Consider the following 18,834-nt stretch of genomic DNA (forward strand, 5'->3'; position numbering starts at 1 on the left):
AAAATATGCCATAAAAACATAAAAATATGCCATAAAAACATAAAAATATGCCATAAAAACATAAAAATATGCCATAAAAACATAAAAATATGCTTTTATAAAATAGGCTGACCATTTTCGTCTAGAAAAATGCAGGAAATTACAGGAAATATCTAATCATTGTCGAAAATGATGCCAAAGGTACACAAATAAAATCGCCAATAGTTGCTAATGTTACTGAAAAAAATTGTCAATCATTGCCAACAATGTTAAAAGTAAGTAAAATTGCCAATTATTGCTAAAAATTGCCAATTGCGGGAAATGAAGCTAGAGAAGAGAGAGCTTGGGGGGGAATCCCTCTTTATATTGTTAGACTGAAATATGCAAAATAATGCTTCAAAATATGAAAATATGCCTCAAATTCTGAAGATCATGAAAAATGCCACAGAATTACTAAAAATCCTGAAAAAATGCCTTAAGGTTACTGAAAATAATGAAAAAATGCCTTAAGATTACTGAAAATCATGAACACGCTTTATCACGTAAAAATAGCGAAATATGCAAAATGCATAAAAAAATATGCAAAAGTCATAGAAATCCTAACCTTACTTATCACATTCTGCGTTTATAATTCTTAAAAATATATATTTTTGAAATCAGAAGATTCTTTCTGAATCACCCAGTGAAAGTATTAACTTGATTGATTATTGTACATTATTGTGGAATCTGATAAAACGACATTATATGATACACGTATTGTAAGTAGCTGCTCAGCGCTGTGAATTGAGACATTTTTTAGTTTGATATATTTTTACTTACGCGTTGGGAAAATAAATATCTTATACGGTCATTTTCATTTTTTGGAAAATCTCTCACGACCCCCCTGAGATCATTATTTCAGTGGACCCACACTTTGGGGACACTGAATTAGTTGCCTCATAGAATAATGATTTACAACCCGTTAAAGTGTAAAGAGAGAAACACATTTACCTTCTCCACCTCTACTGAATTTATGAACTCCTCCAGACCGTAGTAATGGGGAAGCATTTGTTTGGTGGACACAAGTGTGTTATAGATTGTCTAGTGTATATAGTAAATTGTCCAAATTGTCTAGTGTAGTTAAATTGTTTATTTTACTCTTCAACTATTTATTTAGTTAATTTATATTATTAGTTATGTTATTAGTTAATTTATATATAATAACTACGATGTAACGATGCAAGCCAAATATATAGTTTTTTTTTGTATCGCCAACATATGATACATGTCTATATACAGCAGCTGTATTAAATTTTAGCTCCCTGTGGTGAGAGAGAAAAAAGTGAAATTGAAAGAAAAAACTATATATAAAAATAATTATATAAACATATATATATATATATATATATATATATATATTAGTTTTTCTGCCAAATTTTAAAGGAAAATAATGATTACCGCATCGTGACTGACTGGATATGATGGGTTGCCATAACTAACGTGGACATAATAACCACGAAAAAATACGCCAACTGGACGATGATCCCGAATCCAGTCTTTTGTTATCGGACTTTGACCAGAGATCAATGGCCACTTGGAATTTCGGGCATTGGCAGTAACATACAGGGCGCATCGCAGCCGCTGTGGTGGTCGAGTGGTGATAGTGACGGACTCGCATCGCGAGGTCCCGGGTTCGAACCCCACCGTCGCTGCAGTGGTGGTCGGCTGAAGTTGGTTTTCCGCGGTTCCCAACTTCGAGGCGCGAATGCAAGCCGATCTCTTTCCATTAATAAGTCTCGCCGCAGAGAGTAACACGCCTAAAACGGTAAAATCTTCAAACATTACACTTCGCTCGTAGTTCAAAAAATATGTGGTACAGCACTATAACAAGCATTACACAGAAACAAGCTCCCAGTTAGGTTCACAACACGGACACGCACATTCCAACATGTACCAATTCGTTAGAAGTTCCGCAGAGGAATATGGACGAAGTACATGTGTGGTTTAGTAGTAGTAGGGTGCATAGCAAACAGGGCGGTATGACATTTTACTGGCGAACCGCTGAACCTGGAGATATACTTCCAATTAAAAAAAGTTTCCAAATAACGTGTAGAGCTCAGATATGTCATTAATACTGCAAGAGGTTGTATAGTTATTTAAATAAAAAAAACACTTTTTTTAAAGTCTCCGTGTGCCTCAAAACCCAATTGAAAGGTTGTTGTCCTGTCTCTCCTAATGGCAACAAAAAAAATTCTACGTTTATATGTGTAATATTCATTGAGATATTTGAATTCCAAAAAACAGAGAAAAGTAAGGAAAAGATGCACATAGAAACGCATAATTTTTTTTTTTTTTGTTGGCATTAGGAGAAACAGTTATTTGGAAACTTTTTCCTAATTAGAAGTATACCTCCAAGATCAACGGTTCGTTAGTAAAATGCCATACCCCTTGTTTGCTACTCACCCGTATATTTTGCTTCCAACCATTTTACTTCCATTCTTAATACGAAATTAACTTTTTGTGCAGTCCACGAGCGCTAAAACTTTCAAATACAAATACAACGCCACAACAAGCAAAACGCCCAACGAGGCGGCTGAGAAAAAGACGCCCATAAAAATATGGATGTCATATATTTCAAAAAAACAGCAACCCAATTAAAAATGCAATTAACAAAAATTATAAACAATATATACACATGATAAATATTATACAATACCCATAAAGAGTACTTATGGTTGTCTTATTCTAAGTATGGATAGCTTCTCGATTTACCCCAATCACCCCCCCCGATTTACCTCAATCATTAAAATATAGTTCCCGCTCTGAAAAGTCATTTACAGAAAATTTCGTATTTTTAAATGCAATATCTATCGAGATGTTGAATGTATAAAATCACTTCGTATTACTGCTTTGGCAAGATCTCATTGGCTCTAAAGATGTCATTTTTAGGGACTTACACAAACAGGAAAAAATTATTTTATTTATTTATTCACTATAAATTAGATTTTTTGACAATCACAAAAAAGGAATTTCACAACTTTGAATTTAATTTACGTTTCGCAATTGGTGAACCACACCATCAATCATCGGCGATAAATTCCAAAAACTTCAGAGTCAAATATCTCCGTTAATGTTGCATTTAAAAATACGCAACTTTTTGTAAATGACTTCTTAAAGCTGCATTTATATTTTACCAACTGGAAGTTTTAGCATACAGGGTCTACATAAAAAGTCAAATTTTCAGTTTTATGTATATGACGCTCGTTTGGAAATTTAAGACATTTTTTGAGTCATTCAAAAACTTTTTACAATTGAAAGTATGTTAATAAAGTCAATAGTCGCAGAGATATCTGCTGTGCAAACATTTAGGGATAGCCTATATAAATTAATTTTTTTATACATTCTCCCCATCATTGTCGACAAATCATTACGACAAAGTGAAAGCTCGATTCTCATCTTCCAGCTGATATTGTTTTCATATTTTTCCTCCTATTTTACAATCAACCATAGAATTTTTTTTATTCCTCTCGGATACTCTCCGTGAAACACCAGTTGTGTTGTTCAACATAAATATCCGAATATGGTATGTCAATTCAATAAAGGAAACAATGTAAATGCGAATTTAAGTACATCAGATTTGGCTCTCCTTACTTAAGCCGCATTTCGTGGTCTATCCTGACTGGACCTGCCCAGTTGATGTCTCTCCTCCTCCTCTATCATTATCCTCCGTGTAATTCTCGGTGTACCTCATGATGTCCGGGCACCACCTATCGTGTAGTCGATGGCGATCGTACATCCCATTTCCATCGGTATTTTAAACCCATTGGGATATGATTACTGGAAAGAAATTCTTCGTTTTTTAAGCATTCAACTGATTATATTTCAGATCATGAGTTAAGGTAATGTGCGTCATTTTCTTTCGGGTATGAAATGATAGTGGCGATAGATACAGGTTGTGGATGATTATTTACACATACATAAGTAGGTCAATTAATCTAAACATATTACGATGCGACTGTGAGCCTTCAAACCAAATTGGATTCTTTCAAGAGATTAGCTTAAGCAAAGGAAACTCGGTTTTTGTTATGGAATGAAGATTTTAGAAATAAAAAAACATAACTTTCAGCCTTTTTACTGACTGCCCGCTTTCCTGGTCTATCGCTTTACGGAAAATTCACCGCCAACAATTTCCCACCATGCAATTCATCGCTACGAAAATTCGCCGACCAACAATTCATTGGCGGAAAATTCAATTCAAAAATTGGTGGAAAGTGAGTGAGTGATAGAATGAGCTATCTAGTGATTGACTGAGTGACCTGGTGAGGAGTGACATAATGAACAACCTGGAGAATGAGTGACATAATGTGCAACCTGGAGAATGAGTGACAGAGGGAGGGACCTAGTGAGTGAGTGATAGAATGAGCTATCTAGTGATTGACTGAGTGACCTGCTGAGTGAGTGAGCGAGAGCAAGCTAACTCTAATGACAGGCCGATTTTGCTCATTCATTCACTCACTCGATCATTCGTTCACTCGGTCATTCACTCATGTCGAACTGTTTTCGGTGAATTTTCCCAGCGATGAATTTTTCCATTCGGTGAATTGTTGGTCGGTGAATTGCATGGCAGTGAATTGTTGTCGGTGAATTGCATGGCAGTGAATTGTTGTCAGTGAATTGCATGGCAGTGAATTGTTGTCGGTGAATTGCATGGCAGTGAATTGTTGTCAGTGAATATTCCTGCCGGTGAAACGCTTTTACTCACTCATGTGCTCACAAACTCTCTAGGTCTCTCATTGACCTAGTCCCTTACTATCTCGGCAGAGGCAGATTTATTTAGGGTTGACAAACTTTGCCGCCCTGTAACATTAACGTAGAGGAAATGTTAACGAAAGTTACCTTACTGTCCTTCGAAATAGTCACCTCCCATTACTATGCACCGCTGAGATCTCCTATACATGTCCTGGAAACTTTGCAAGAAGTCTTCTTTTGGGATGGAGTTCAAAAGCGTCGTCACGTTTCGTTGGATGTCAGGAATATCGTCAAATCTCTTTCCTTTTAAAGCGAGTTTGAGTCGTGGGAATAGGAAGAAGTCTGGAGGATTGAGATCTGGCGAGTATGGTGGATGTTCAATTTGCACCACCCCCTTTTCTGCCATGCTATTAATTTTCTTGGTCACTCATTCCTAAAATTCGCTGCCCTGAGCTATAGCCCGCTAAGTCCCCTTACAAATACGCCACTGCATGGATATTCTAATTGCAATATCAATGAAAAATTCCATGCTTTTGATACTACGGAAAATGGGAAAGTATCTCTCTGTACCATGGGCGGTAGAGGTTCCACGAAATACTAGTTGATGCAGTTATCATCATAGTTATTCTGATAATTATTTAATAAATAAATAAATATACATACATAATTAATGCGCAAAAAGGAGAAATTCGAAACTTGTGATGCCACAAATGAAAAAAGAAACATTGAAACAAATCACTTAACAAATGACTAATTCTCATTCGACAATCGTTTTTTTTTCTCTCCTCGACGTCGTTCATTATAATTACACTTCCTTAATTAGTCGCTTTTCTTAGAGATAATTAGGTTATTGTTTATATCGGACGATAACACAACGGGAACCGTGAGAACGAAAGAAAAAGGCGGAATTCTCTCATCTTTCTCAAAGGACTTACCATCGATGTTGCAACAAATGATTCATTTAAAGTCCTTTATTACTTGAGAAAAGATATTGTAGAGTTTTAAAAGTTTGCGCTTTTTAAAGAAATTCTAAGAATTATAGTAATCAAATTAGGAACTATAGTTGTAGGGAATCAAAGCAATAGGGAGTTGCTCCAGACCAACTTAATCAGGACTACAGCGTAGGCAAATGAATGGAGCATGATGTCTTTTAGCGTCTACAAGTACATTGTCTCTTATTTTGGTTCGAACAACCCACGTTTCACTTACGAGTTGAATGGTGTTATTATATTCTGGATATTCACTAGGATCACCGATCTAGGTATTCTTACTTATGAGCGGCTTAGGTTTCCTGAACATTGTTCAGCGTTGGTCAAAAAACCGAATAGAATGCTTGGTTTCATTCTCAGAAAGGTCTTTGGAAACCATGCCTACAGAGAGACATAGACTTGGTCGAGGGGGGAGAGAGAAGAGACACGCGTGCTCTTGGTGGTACACGGGGCTTAAGCTATAAAGGGAGAGACCTGATTTTCCGAAAATGCTTGCATTGGAAGAGCGCAGATGGCGGGAGGATATGATTGAAGTGTTTAAAATTTTCAACTGGATAGATAAAATCAGGGGCGTAGCCAGAAATTTCGTTCGGGGGGGGACCACTTTCATTTCGGGGGGGGGGGGGACCAAAGTGACAGAACAATGGATTTGGCCATCTTTTTCCCCTTTTTTGAGTCATTTTCTCACATTTCGGGGGGGGGGGGGGGACCAGACCCCCCAAGTCCCCCCTCCTCGCTACGCCCTTGGATAAAATGGACCCATCCATTAATACATCGTCGGTCAACTGCTTCTACAAGGGAACACTAGTATCGATTGGTAAGGGACAATTTTAGGTTGCGGTGTCGCAGGCAGTTTTTCCCTTTAATAGGGTTGTGGATAAATGCAACAGCTTACCTCCGGGGGGGTTGTGAATTCTAACACGTTTAAGAAGAAATAAAATAAACATATTGGGATAAATCACGAAGCTTCGATGAGACAACCACAATTTTTTATGGACAGTATATTTATGTGTTATCGTAATTATTGGTTTTTTATTGCACTTATTGGATTGCTGTATTTTGATATAGTTTAGAGAAATACATTCGACATCCATATTTTTTATGTGCATCTTTTTTTCGGACATTTTGTCCGTTGTGGTCATTTTGTCCGTGAAAAGTCTAACCTATTTTGTATTTATATGTGAATTTCGCCACTAACTGATGGTTCTTTGTTTTCGTGATTTACGGGGTGGCCATGATTAAAACGGGGGGGAGGGGGAATGATTCGTATTCGAATCAAAAAATAATGCGGTCGCAAAGAACCAGATCCAAATCCGCACTGAGGTGGTCGACTGAAGTTGGTTTTCTGTGCTATTTCAACTTCAAGAGTGCGCGAGCTGATCTCCCATTTGAAAAAGTCTCTCCGCACAGAGCAGACATACACACTCAACACAATACTGGCATATCACGTCACATACACCCTTTCTAACTAGTTAACTCGTACACATTCCTCTACGTAATTTCTAACGAATTGTACATACCGGAATGCGCGTGTACGTGTTGTGAACCTATAACGTGAAGTTTATTTCTGTGTAATGCTTGTTATGTGTAGTGCTGCCATTTATTTGCCATACATTTTTCTAACTATGAGTAAAGTGTAATAATTGAATAATTGTACGATTGTAGGCTTGTTGCTCTCTGTGACGAAACTTTAAAGGGGAGATCCATGGCCCCCCCCACAAAGGGGGCTGACAGGGCTCTAGCCCTGGGGCCCGGGACAGTTCTCATCATTTTTTGCTTTTTCAAGCTATAAATTAACCACAGAAGGGGCCCCTTGAAAAGTCTAACCGGGGGCCCGCAAAAGATCCTAGCCTAGCGGCCCCGCTCCAGGATGTGGGGGCAATGGGGAGATCTATAAAATGCAAGGTGTACGATTAACAGCCCAGTTTTTTCAATTTTCCTGTTACTAGTGCTTACATAAGTTATAGTGCCGGACTCGTGATGCGAGGATCCGGGTTCGAACCCCACAGTGGTGGTCGGCTGAAGTTGGTTTTCTGTGGTTCCCAACTTCAAGGCGCAAATGCGAGCCGATCTCCCCATTAAAAAGTCTCGCCACAGAGAGCAACAGTCCTACAACGGTAAATCATTCAACCATAACACTTCACTCATAGTTAGAAAAACTGGGGGCAGATGACAGTACTACACATAACAAGCATTACACAGAAACAAACTTTACGTCAGGTTGCACTACACGTCCACGCACATTCCCGCATGTACCGATTCGTTGGGGGTTCCGCGGGGGGGGTGCATGTGTGGTGTAGCAGTAGTAGGTAGGGCCTCCAAAAAATGGCTCGGGGATCCATGATGTTCTTAAGTCAGCCACCTCGTTGGGCAATTTGCCTGTTGTGGCGTTGTATTTGTATTTGTATAAGGTTTTCACTGTGATGTTGGCATTGGTAGATAAAGCACTATTGGCAAACTTGTTTTACCTCAGCCATGAATCAGTGGCTAATGCCTTACAAATATTTCGGACACAAAAGAGGTTGAAGAGTGTTTCGGATCCAATCACTCTTGTCGGAATTTTGTGCAGCGACCTCTATCGAAAAAAATTTGAATTTTTTTTTCTTTAAAGAAAGAAAATCCCCCTTCGTAAGAATAATTTTTTCGTAAACCGAATTCAAATACATTAATTCCTTCAATTTTTATGAATTTTCAAACTATTTATGAATTGATAGGGTACCTTGTACATTCTTATGTTAAGCTATTCATTGAAAACTAAAGAAAATTTATCTTTTTTTTTTCTAATTTTACTTATTGTAATAAATTTATTATTTACTTAGCAATGGCCACTTCTTAAAGCTTAACCGGAATGGTGTTGTTTCAGATAAAGTTTTTTCATACATGTCCAGTTCATGTAGTTTTTTTTTACAAAGTATAATTTATGGTACCCCAGAACCATTGAAGAAATTAAATTTTGCAACTGTTGGTTCTAAGATGACGTGTGACAACGGTCACATTTGTAGAGATTTGAAATTGTACTTCTAAGAACAACGGTTCAGTAATTGGCTACTAGCTCTATAACGATAACAGTGAGCACCCTGTATCTACTCGCATTCATAAAAATCTATATATATGTGTGTGTGTACATATATATAATTTTTTTTTCGTCTGAGAGTTTTTCTCTCGCTGTTCTTGGGTTTGAGTCCCAATGGTTGAAGCAGATTCCATGTAATTAGCTCGTTTATCGATTTTTAAGCATAACAATTTCTGAATCTGCGCATTTACATACTAAATTTGCATACTAAATTTCATTGCAGTTCCTAATTAGGATAGCTCGAAGCCTCCGTTTAAATTGAATACAAGATGAGTTAGTAATTGATTTAACTCTTTTTACTTTCGCCGAATTAGTTATTCGTTGAGCCGTTTCTCGAAAAACAAGAATATTTTCCATGTTTCCAAACCAAAATTCAAATCATAATTGATTTGAATACATGAAGATTCGAATATATGAAGATTTAATAACAATATGATGATAATCGAAAGGATATTCAGATTTATATGTGTATGAACAGACAAACACTCGACCATCACTGAATACAATCGAACCTGTTTAATTGGATATCGTTGGAACCGAAATCCTAATATCCCCTCTTGAATGTTTCATCTCAGTGTTCTTCAGCGTTTTAATGCTTTGCGGACCGGTGAAATTATATCAGGGGTTCTTAACCTGCTTTTTTTCAGTCGCGACTAAAAATCAACAATAAGGTCGGCTTTGCGCCCCATGAAACTATTTGTTCTTCGAAATTAGTGGAACCAGTAAATACAATAAGTGCATTCATAACAGGACTGTAAGTGTACGACTCATCTAAGAAGACCCTGCGAATCAATTACAGGTCGTGACCCATAGGTCAAGAACCCCCCCTGAATTAGGTGAACGATTTCGCAGACCGGCATTAATTTGAAAAATAATATGCAAACCACACACACAGTGGAGGAAAATTTTCTAACTTTTTGATATTTCATATTCATTTTCCCCTATCATACGTGCGAAAAATAATGGCATCAAATAGGAAAAATAACATGCACAGAGAAACCTGCTGTCACCTATCGAGCAAAAACAGAACTATCTATTATAATTCTGAGATTAAAAAGAGTTTTGGTTTAAATCGGCGGGCAGCGTCAAAGTGGACAACATATGGTATGATATCAGACATTTTTTTTGTTTCAATGCTACACACCGGTATAACTTTTTACCGGTTGAAATGTGTTTAAGTCGCAGTAGAATTTTAACTATTATATTTATCGTTCGAAAATTTATGCTCTGCTATTATACCTGCAATAAAACCACGTTCAGCTAGGACCTATGCTGCCATCTATCAAATAAAACAATTTTGGTTTTAAACCGGTGTGCAGCATAAAAATAGATACATTATTATGACACCAAAAAGTATTTATTTTTATGCTGCACACCGGAGTAAATTTCATGCATCATAATATACCGATTGCTACGTTTTTATATCCACCGCAATTACCAGAAATTACTTGGTGGTATACCGAATTACAATTATTTAGTACTTTGGACATTCAGTATTTTTTTGTTACAAAAATATTATGCATGGCTAAGAAATTGTTTCTGGGATATGAACGGGTGCATTCAGTGCCATCTTAACACATGAACCAACCCGGGCACGCCCCGGGGGCCTCAAGAGCAGAAAGGCCTCACAAAAATGAAATCTGGTTGAAATTGTCTAGAATTTGTCAGGTAGGGCCTCAGAAAAATCACTTGGTCCGTGGGCCCATGATGCTCTTAAGACGGCCCTGGGTGCATTCACTTCCATTCGATATCTCTGTTTGGTTTTCATTACTGACACGCGGCTGCAGAATATTTTTCCGCATAAATTGGAATTTCAAAAGCGCCCTTCTCATCCCGTGATGCAGCTCCCAAATTATTTGATGTCTTTAAGAATTCAGCGAAATGTTTCACGGACCGACAGTATTCGTAAGTACGGGGCAAAACCATTATTTTCCCCATATTAATTTTACTCTGAGAGGAAAGATCTGCCCCCATCATACCCCCTCCCCTTTCTCCCCGAATCCGTGCAGTAACAATCGTAACAATCTTCCATATCCCAATTATTGTACATCCAGGAGCTCCGAAGAAACACAACACTTTCGCATGCCTAACAGTCACAAACAAAAAAAATAACCAACTAATAGTCCTTGTAGGTTATTCATACGCTTCAAGGAGAACTTTTTATAAATGAGCTTATTAATCTCATAAAAGTTTTCCTTTTATAATCTTCCACTTTGAAAAAAAAGGGACTCCAAAATAACGTGTCTCAAGGTTCCAACATAACGAAAACAATATGATTTAAAAAAAAAAAAAAAAATTTCATGATGTTCATCCAGTGGAAAAACTTCAGGGTCATGAAGAATGCGAAATTCATTATATCCTTCATAACATTCGAATCGGATAAACATGAAATTTCATGACCGTCTCATTAAGATTTGCGCGCAAGGGAAAGTAAATTACCGACCACACGTAAACATGACTCTCTTTTTTGTTTAATGTTCTATATAAGTAATGGTCAAGATACACGAGAGGGAAACCTAAATCAAAGAGGCCTTGACCTCTCTTAAGACTAACTAAACGGTGAGAAGATCGTTAGTTGGACCTTGACGAGCGTCAAATGACCTAAATAGAGTTATAGCCACGCTTCGACATTGATGTGCCGATGAGATTGCATCTGGCATTAGAAAAACAAATAATCTACAGAGAAATGTGTAGGGTTGTCTTTCGCGATTTTTGATTTAGAAGAGTCATATTTCGCTAACTGAAATTAGGAAACTTACTTACTGAATGAGGAAAGTTGTATATTAAAAAAATACGGGAAGACGCAGTATCCGATAATTTATGTAATTACGCATTTAAAATCTGACCATATCCTGAGTGCATAAATTTTCCAATCGAGTTTATTCGAAAATTACCCATAGATAAATTTTAAAATAATTATTAAAACCACGTAAGAAAAAATATCGAAAAAATATCGAAAAAATGAAACTACTCTTAAATAATAATGTATTAATGATTCTCTTTTTTTAAAAAAGCTGGAAAATTTATTCCAACCCCTCCACCACTATTGATAAAAAATTTTCTGATGAAATTCAGAAAATTTTTAAATATTATTTCCTTATTGATTTAAAGTTGGAACTGGTCAGTAAGAATTCTGGTCACACAAGATCTGATTTTTGTATAGATATACCAACTGTTCGCACGATTAGAAATAGTGTTCAAAATTAGAATTACGATCACAGTTTCAGATAGTGGAATGCTGATTTCATTTATCACTAATCAGTGATTAGAAAAAGTAGGGTGGTGAAGGGTGACCCCCCCTTAGACAACATAATGATAGCATAATTAAAAAATACCTTAAAATAAATTTTTCTTTATTTTTGAAAATTTTGATAATTATTATTTTTTTTCCATAGTACTATATCAGTACCCTATAAGATTGACTCGAGCGAAAGTAAAGGAACATAAATGATTTAGTAACAAAACTTATTTTGACCAAAACAGTGTACAAACAACCACAGATAATTCTTTTCTGTCTCTCTCACAATATAAATTATATTCTTTTTTGGTATCTTCCACAGTCCAATCTGTCAACTCTCTTCGATAATGCACACAGTAAAATTATGAAGGCGTGCAAGTTTTTCAAGAATGACATTCTTTCAAGACCACTTTCACAGTGCAAAATGTGTAAATTATAAGGTCCAATGTAAAGTCAAAGTGAGCAGGATGGTTTTACTGCGTTGTGCATCCTTTTCTTAAAGGGATTTGTATACATTTTACCGTTCGACGCTATCGTCACCGTTTTTGACAAATGAAGAACTTTCGTTCCTAGTTGTTTTCTGAGCATTGTAAACATTTTTTATGTCTCCGCATGTCCTAAAAATACAGATGACAATTGAATGCTATTGGGTAGCATCAGAATCACCAAACCTAGAAAAGGCCTATATATCCAACTGCTTTATTATGCAAACTGCTGTTTCACCTATACACAAAATGTGCACCATAATTTTTAATGATGAATGTTAGTTACTGTCCAAGACCATGCAGTAGTAAATGGAAAATTATTTTTTTTCCATCCAGACAGAAGTTTTTGATGACTAACCAAAACATTGATACAAAATAAGTTTTTGAACCCTTTAACTAAGCAAAAGAAAAACTAATAAACCAAATAGCTCATATACACGCCCATTTGTATTATTTGGCAATATATCGATGGTTCAGTTACACAAATCTTATTGATAGGACTACTTAAATAAAAGTAGAAAAAGTAGGGAAAAAAAACTAGAAAGTAGGACATTTTACCAAAAAGTACGAAAATAGGACAAATGGGAGCCCTGAATCTAAATGTTTAATCAATTTTTTTTAATCGATTAATCGACTGATTACTGGAATTTTAACCGGATATCTGCAAATGTGCCAACCATGTATAACAAACGTCGTATTAGTTAGAGCTGGACAAACCCCAGACGCTAGGACGCCATGTTGACTAGGAAATCGGTATTGGCTCCTCAAATTTTCTAAATGTAGTTGCTGAATTGTAGTATAAAGGTGACACATATATATATAGTTTTGTGATTTCATTGCGCTACATCTTTTAACATGGGGAAAAGAAAACATTTTTTAAAAAAACGGTTTTTTTTAGCAAAATACGATGCTTGGCTCCCATGAAATTGAGCTGGAATCTATATATTTTTTTCGATTTGTCAAGCTCTAGTATTGGTAACTATACAATATTCATTGACCCTATAGAAAAAGTATGAGTTACTTTCTCCGACCTGCCGAATATGATTCATCATACGGGTTTCCCCGAAGGGAGCATTTATTCTCTCCGAAAAAATAAAATTAAGCATTACATTATTGGAGTAGGATGTAGTAACAGATGTATTAATATCTATAGAAAAAATTTGAGTTGCTTGCCCCGACTCAACTGGAATTTCTTTACTTGGATTTTGCTGTTTTTTTTAGAAATCAGTTATTTCAGGCGGTTCATTGATTTCGAAGCTACTTTAGATCTCCATACTGTTGTTGTGTGTGTTTTTTTTTTTTTTTTTTTTTTTTTAGAAACTGAGAACTTGAGAACTTATCTAAGAAATGGTTTTGCTCCAAAATGGTTTCTTGGAGAAGGAGGAGGGCTGATGATCCCTGTGTATGAAAAAAATTATTCACACACAGTAGAAACAATAAATTTTGGTCTCGTATTCTAAAACTTCTGACGAACTGAATTTGGAACTGACTCATCGTCAGTTTCGTTGGATAGACTTGTACTTTGCCCTGCCGAAAAATTCGATCAAATTATTTTGATTCACATATTTTTAAATGCGGTCTACATTTCTTCACACAAATATTTTGTCAACACGTCAGCCTTTCTTTCCCCCAAGGGAAGAAAAGCCATCAATAATTACGTTATTTTAAGAAAATACTTCAACAGAGGCATTTTTCTCGACCATCTACAATAGCGTTCTTTTTTATTAAGCGATTATTCGCAATTCTTAACTCATATGCAGGCTGACCAGAAGCTTCTTGGTACAATGGGCTCTTATGACCTGGCACAGCAATTAACATCAATTGTATCAGACATTTATGGGGGCTTCTGTAAATTAGTTGGCTCAAGGGAGCCAGCCCGTGATGCTGTAAAGATGGTTGTGCCGTCAACAGAATCGACACAGAATTGCGGTTGTTAGATAGTTGTGGCATCCGAATATTTGTTGCAGTGAAAAAAAAAACACTTTAACAGAAGAGAAAGAACGAGAAAAAAAGACTAACACTTTTGCGTTTTTGTTTTTCCCCAAAAAAAAAAACACTTTTCAACAATAGAGTTTTTAAAGAAACGCACGCGTACAATAGCGTTATTTTTCAAATAAGAACTCGTCATTAAATGCACTTTTTTTTGTGACGAGAATATTTTCTAATTAAAATAACAGCAATTATAAATTAACATTGTTTGAGGGCTTTAAATTTCTTATACTTTAAAAATACGCAAGGAATTTAATTAAATTTGACTTAATTTTCAATTTACTGAAGATTCTTAACGAAAAAAAATTTTTAATTAGAAATTTTAAAATACAGTTATATACAAATTAACATTTTTTAGTGTTTTGAATTTTATCTAATTTAAAAATACTCAAACAATGTTGTTGAAATTTGGTTTCGTTTCCTTCGGTTTTTAAAATAATTGAATGAAATCTGAAACTTGATTTATATCGATTTAAAACTATTCTTCTGTTGTTTGGTTCGAGATTTTACTTTTGAGCATATACAAGCACAACAGGCGAATCGTCCAACGAGGTGGTTGAAAAAAGATGACATGAGGAAGGAAAAAAAAATGTATATATAACCAAAATACAGCAACCCAATATAAACAACACAAAGTATAAAATAAATTTTGAATTTTCATCAAAAATTACCGAACTATTGAAGCAATTAATTGGTCAATTAATCAATTACTTATCTCAATTAATTGAGCTAGTTAATTAGTTAATTGTTAAACAATTTATTTAACTATATAAAATTACTTCCTGTCTGTGTTTGTGCATGTTCTCTAACAAATCTACACCGATCGTCACCAAATTTTGCATTTATACGAAACAGAACTAAACGATAGGCTACTTTAAAAGTTTATCAGAACAGGGCAAATGCCCGAACACTTGGGTGAAAAACTATCGTTCAACAATGGGCTCTACAATGACTTTCGGAATGTTTGATTACCGTGATTTCCTAACAATGCATCTCAAACATGTTTATTCTCTTTGGAATTGTTTTTCATTTCTCTTATGCTCCCAGCATATGGAGAGAGCCCGGGCAGAGCCGAGTATTATAGGTAGCAGGTTCAATAATTTTCGATAAAAATTAAAAATTCGTAAACTGAAACTACCTAGAAAAAATGCAATTATAAAGAAACATAAAATCCGTTTAATTCCTTCTAACGAAAAAAAGGAATTTTCAATTATTGAATGAAAATAGAGACAAATAATTACAAATTAAATACTTTTGAGCGTTTATCCGAAGGAATTTTATATGATTTAAAAATATTCTAGTCTTCAATTTATTCATCATTAATCAAGAAAATTAATCAAATCAATTAAAGAAAATCAATTTTTCAAAAAAATTACATCTAACTCAGTTTCATTGATTTAAAATTTTAAACTTTTCTTTTCTCATATATTTCAAAAATAATTTTTAATCATACACACACACACTAGTATACGAAAAATATAAAAATATTTCAATAACTTTCAATGGAAATTGAAAGTTCTGACTCGTAAATTGGAAATACCTAGAGAAAATTCAATCATAAAGAAACGTACAATTTGTTCAATTCCTTCTACCCGAAAAAAAAGTTTTAATTGTTGAATGAAATTTTAAAAAAAATTGTAAATTAATATTTTTGATCGTTTCAAATTTTATGCAATTCAAAAAACAACTTAGGAAATGTTGAAATTCGGTTTCGTTTTCAATTTATTTATTATTATTAATATCAATTTAGAATATCAATCTTTCAGAAAAAATTTTTAATTAAAATTTATTTTTGATTTTAAATTCTTTTGTGCGTTAGTTCCAAAATAATTTTAGAGAGAGTTCGATTAATAATTTGTAACTTCATCTGAAGTAGAAAATATTTCAATAACTGTTTTTCAATAAAAATTAACAGTTCGTAAATTGAAAATACCTAGAGAAAATTCAATTACAATGAAAAGTAAAATTCCTTCAACTTGTACAGAAAAGATAGAAAGATTCTTCTTTTAATAAGAAAGTTATTATCACCATCATCTCTATCTCTTACTATGTTAAAAAACTGATAAATAAAGGGGAGAAATTCCTATAAAGACATGAAAAAATAAATTCCCCCATCGAATTCCATTCCGATATATTCCACATTCCTCAAAACACTATAACAATTTCCGAGTCGGGAGGAGTCATAAAAGACTCACATCGCTAGAGGTCATTGTTGTAAACATTTTTAGAGTACGAATGTGAAAATGTTTCGGAGATAATGTTACTACAGAATTCATGATGAAAACAGAATTAATAAATAAAAGTTGTTTATAGTACAATGCCGTTGCCATGGTTACCCACCATTGCGGGTGTTAGATGTGGCGCCCGAATTACTGCTGCAGTGAAAGAAAACACTATTTAACGGGAGAGAATAAAAAAAAAAGAGAACACTAACACACTTTTGTTCATTTCCTGAACAAAACCTGGAAGAAAGAGAGATCGCGTGACCGACTGAAAAAAAAATAAAATCATACTACGCACGTAAAAAATATGTATTTGACCGCTTCCATTTGTATAAAATGAAAATGAATGTAAAGGAAAATTTTTCCGGTGGACTCACCTCCATCGGCATCCATGAGCGAATGAATAGTGTTCTCTAAATATAATATTTATCAATATAAACACGAGCACGCACACAAACACACACACACACCGGGCACAGAAGACAGGAGATGGCAGAAGAGCCTTCTTAGGCGTAGAAACCCCGAAAAACGTAGTGCCGTCGTCCGGTCCGGGATATCGTCTGCTAACAAACACTATATCGGTTAGGGGGGGAGGAGGATTTCTTCTTTTTGGATCGCCGTGTGCCTATCGATTCAAGAACGTCATTACGGCGCATGCTCCGAGTGCAAGAAATATGACGTCACTGCGGGAAGGCGCCATCGGATTGGTTACAGAAAGTTGCACGAGGCTCCCCACCAATTATTTAAAAAATTAAGAAGAAAAATGACCGTTACACACTTCGATAACATTTTTATTACATAGTACGTACTATATTCTAATCGATCTCATTGATAATGATGTCGATTCGACATTTTTTTTTTCCCCCCCGTAGGGAAAAAGATGGAATCGGTTTTTCGGGGTTAGTACCGTTTAAGTATGTGTGTGAAAAGAAATCATTTGCTGGTGATGTTTATTGCTGTTTTGATGCACTAACCGATAATTTACGCACACACCCTCTTAGGGAGGTATCATTGCACAATTAAGGAATCATTTGAGAAGTAAACTTCGACATTTCCCCTCTACATGTCAACAAACAAACATCGGTTTAGTATTGATCATCTTGTCCAGGGCCGGACTTGAGAAGATGCGAAGGGTGCAACCGCACCAGGCCGTAAAACTGGATTTTATTGCATTGACTGAGTATGTTATTTTACTATAACCGCTTTGAAAAGTCGGAAAATGAAATTCTCTTGTCCTATATAAATGAAAAATGCGTCGATGTAACAGGCACACATATGATAGTGGATCCGTGACCCCTCATATTCATGATTGGAGGCTTTGATTTTTGACAGAGTCCCAGACTGAAATTAATAGTTGTTTCCTTATATTGATTTTTCAAGAAAATTTAAGAGGGCACAGTAGTCTCCACAACACCGTGAAAAGAGATTTTCTCTGCCCGTCATCCATCAGACTTGAGTGTCAGTCGACACGATTCAAAATCTTATTTCATTTATTATACATTATATATTTTGCTTTGCGTGTCTCGTTAACGCGAAGCTCCTTAACCGCCTGTACTACCCAGTATGCCCATGTACTAAGACGGCTTTGCTTTGCTTTTTGGAACCTCCTGGGAAAGGTGGTGTTTCTTTTTTTTGACGGATATGAATTCCAATCTCAAATTGAATTTCAGTGGATATGTGACAGCCCGAGCAAAAATGAGTTAACCTCTGGGCCTAACCCCTACCGCACCCAAATATTACAGAGGGCCGCAAAACTGCTTTCGCCCCGGGCCACTAAATGACTAGGTCTGACCCTGATTATGTCCAATACTGTGAGCTCTATTTTCCATGGCACTCTTAATGGGGAAGCACCATCTTTTATGCTCTGCATATGGTGATGAAGATCACCATATCATCCAGTTCATCGTAACTTCGATGTTATGAAATTAACATTCTTCATACAACAACGATCACTGATTTCTTCTATCAATGAATGATCATGACCGTATTTCCAAATTATTAGTATCTATCCATAAGTGCAGATAGATTTTGAGAATACCCCCTTCCCCACGTGTCTTCGCCCCCATGTGTTCATCCGAACATCAGAGGCCATAAAAATCTGTGGATGTGATCATGATTGTGTGAGTATAAC

General features: G+C 35.6%; 1 protein-coding gene across 1 annotated transcript in view; it reads right to left on the reverse strand.

Annotated features, from left to right (window-relative positions):
• Window positions 1–17,196, reverse strand: part of Mctp (multiple C2 domain and transmembrane region protein) — a 108,938-nt gene extending 91,742 nt beyond the window's left edge. The window contains exon 1 of the mRNA XM_089251265.1: window positions 17,081–17,196. Within this exon, the coding sequence (XP_089107391.1) occupies window positions 17,081–17,096 (16 nt within the window). The 5' untranslated portion in view covers window positions 17,097–17,196. The remainder of the gene's footprint in view (window positions 1–17,080) is intronic.
• Between the last annotated feature and the right edge of the window lie 1,638 nt (window positions 17,197–18,834).

Source organism: Pholcus phalangioides, unplaced genomic scaffold (genome assembly GCF_987345545.1).
Source record: "Pholcus phalangioides strain wild (caught in Gottingen) unplaced genomic scaffold, Ppha-v1.0 ptg000024l_1, whole genome shotgun sequence".
Taxonomy (NCBI): domain Eukaryota; kingdom Metazoa; phylum Arthropoda; class Arachnida; order Araneae; family Pholcidae; genus Pholcus; species Pholcus phalangioides.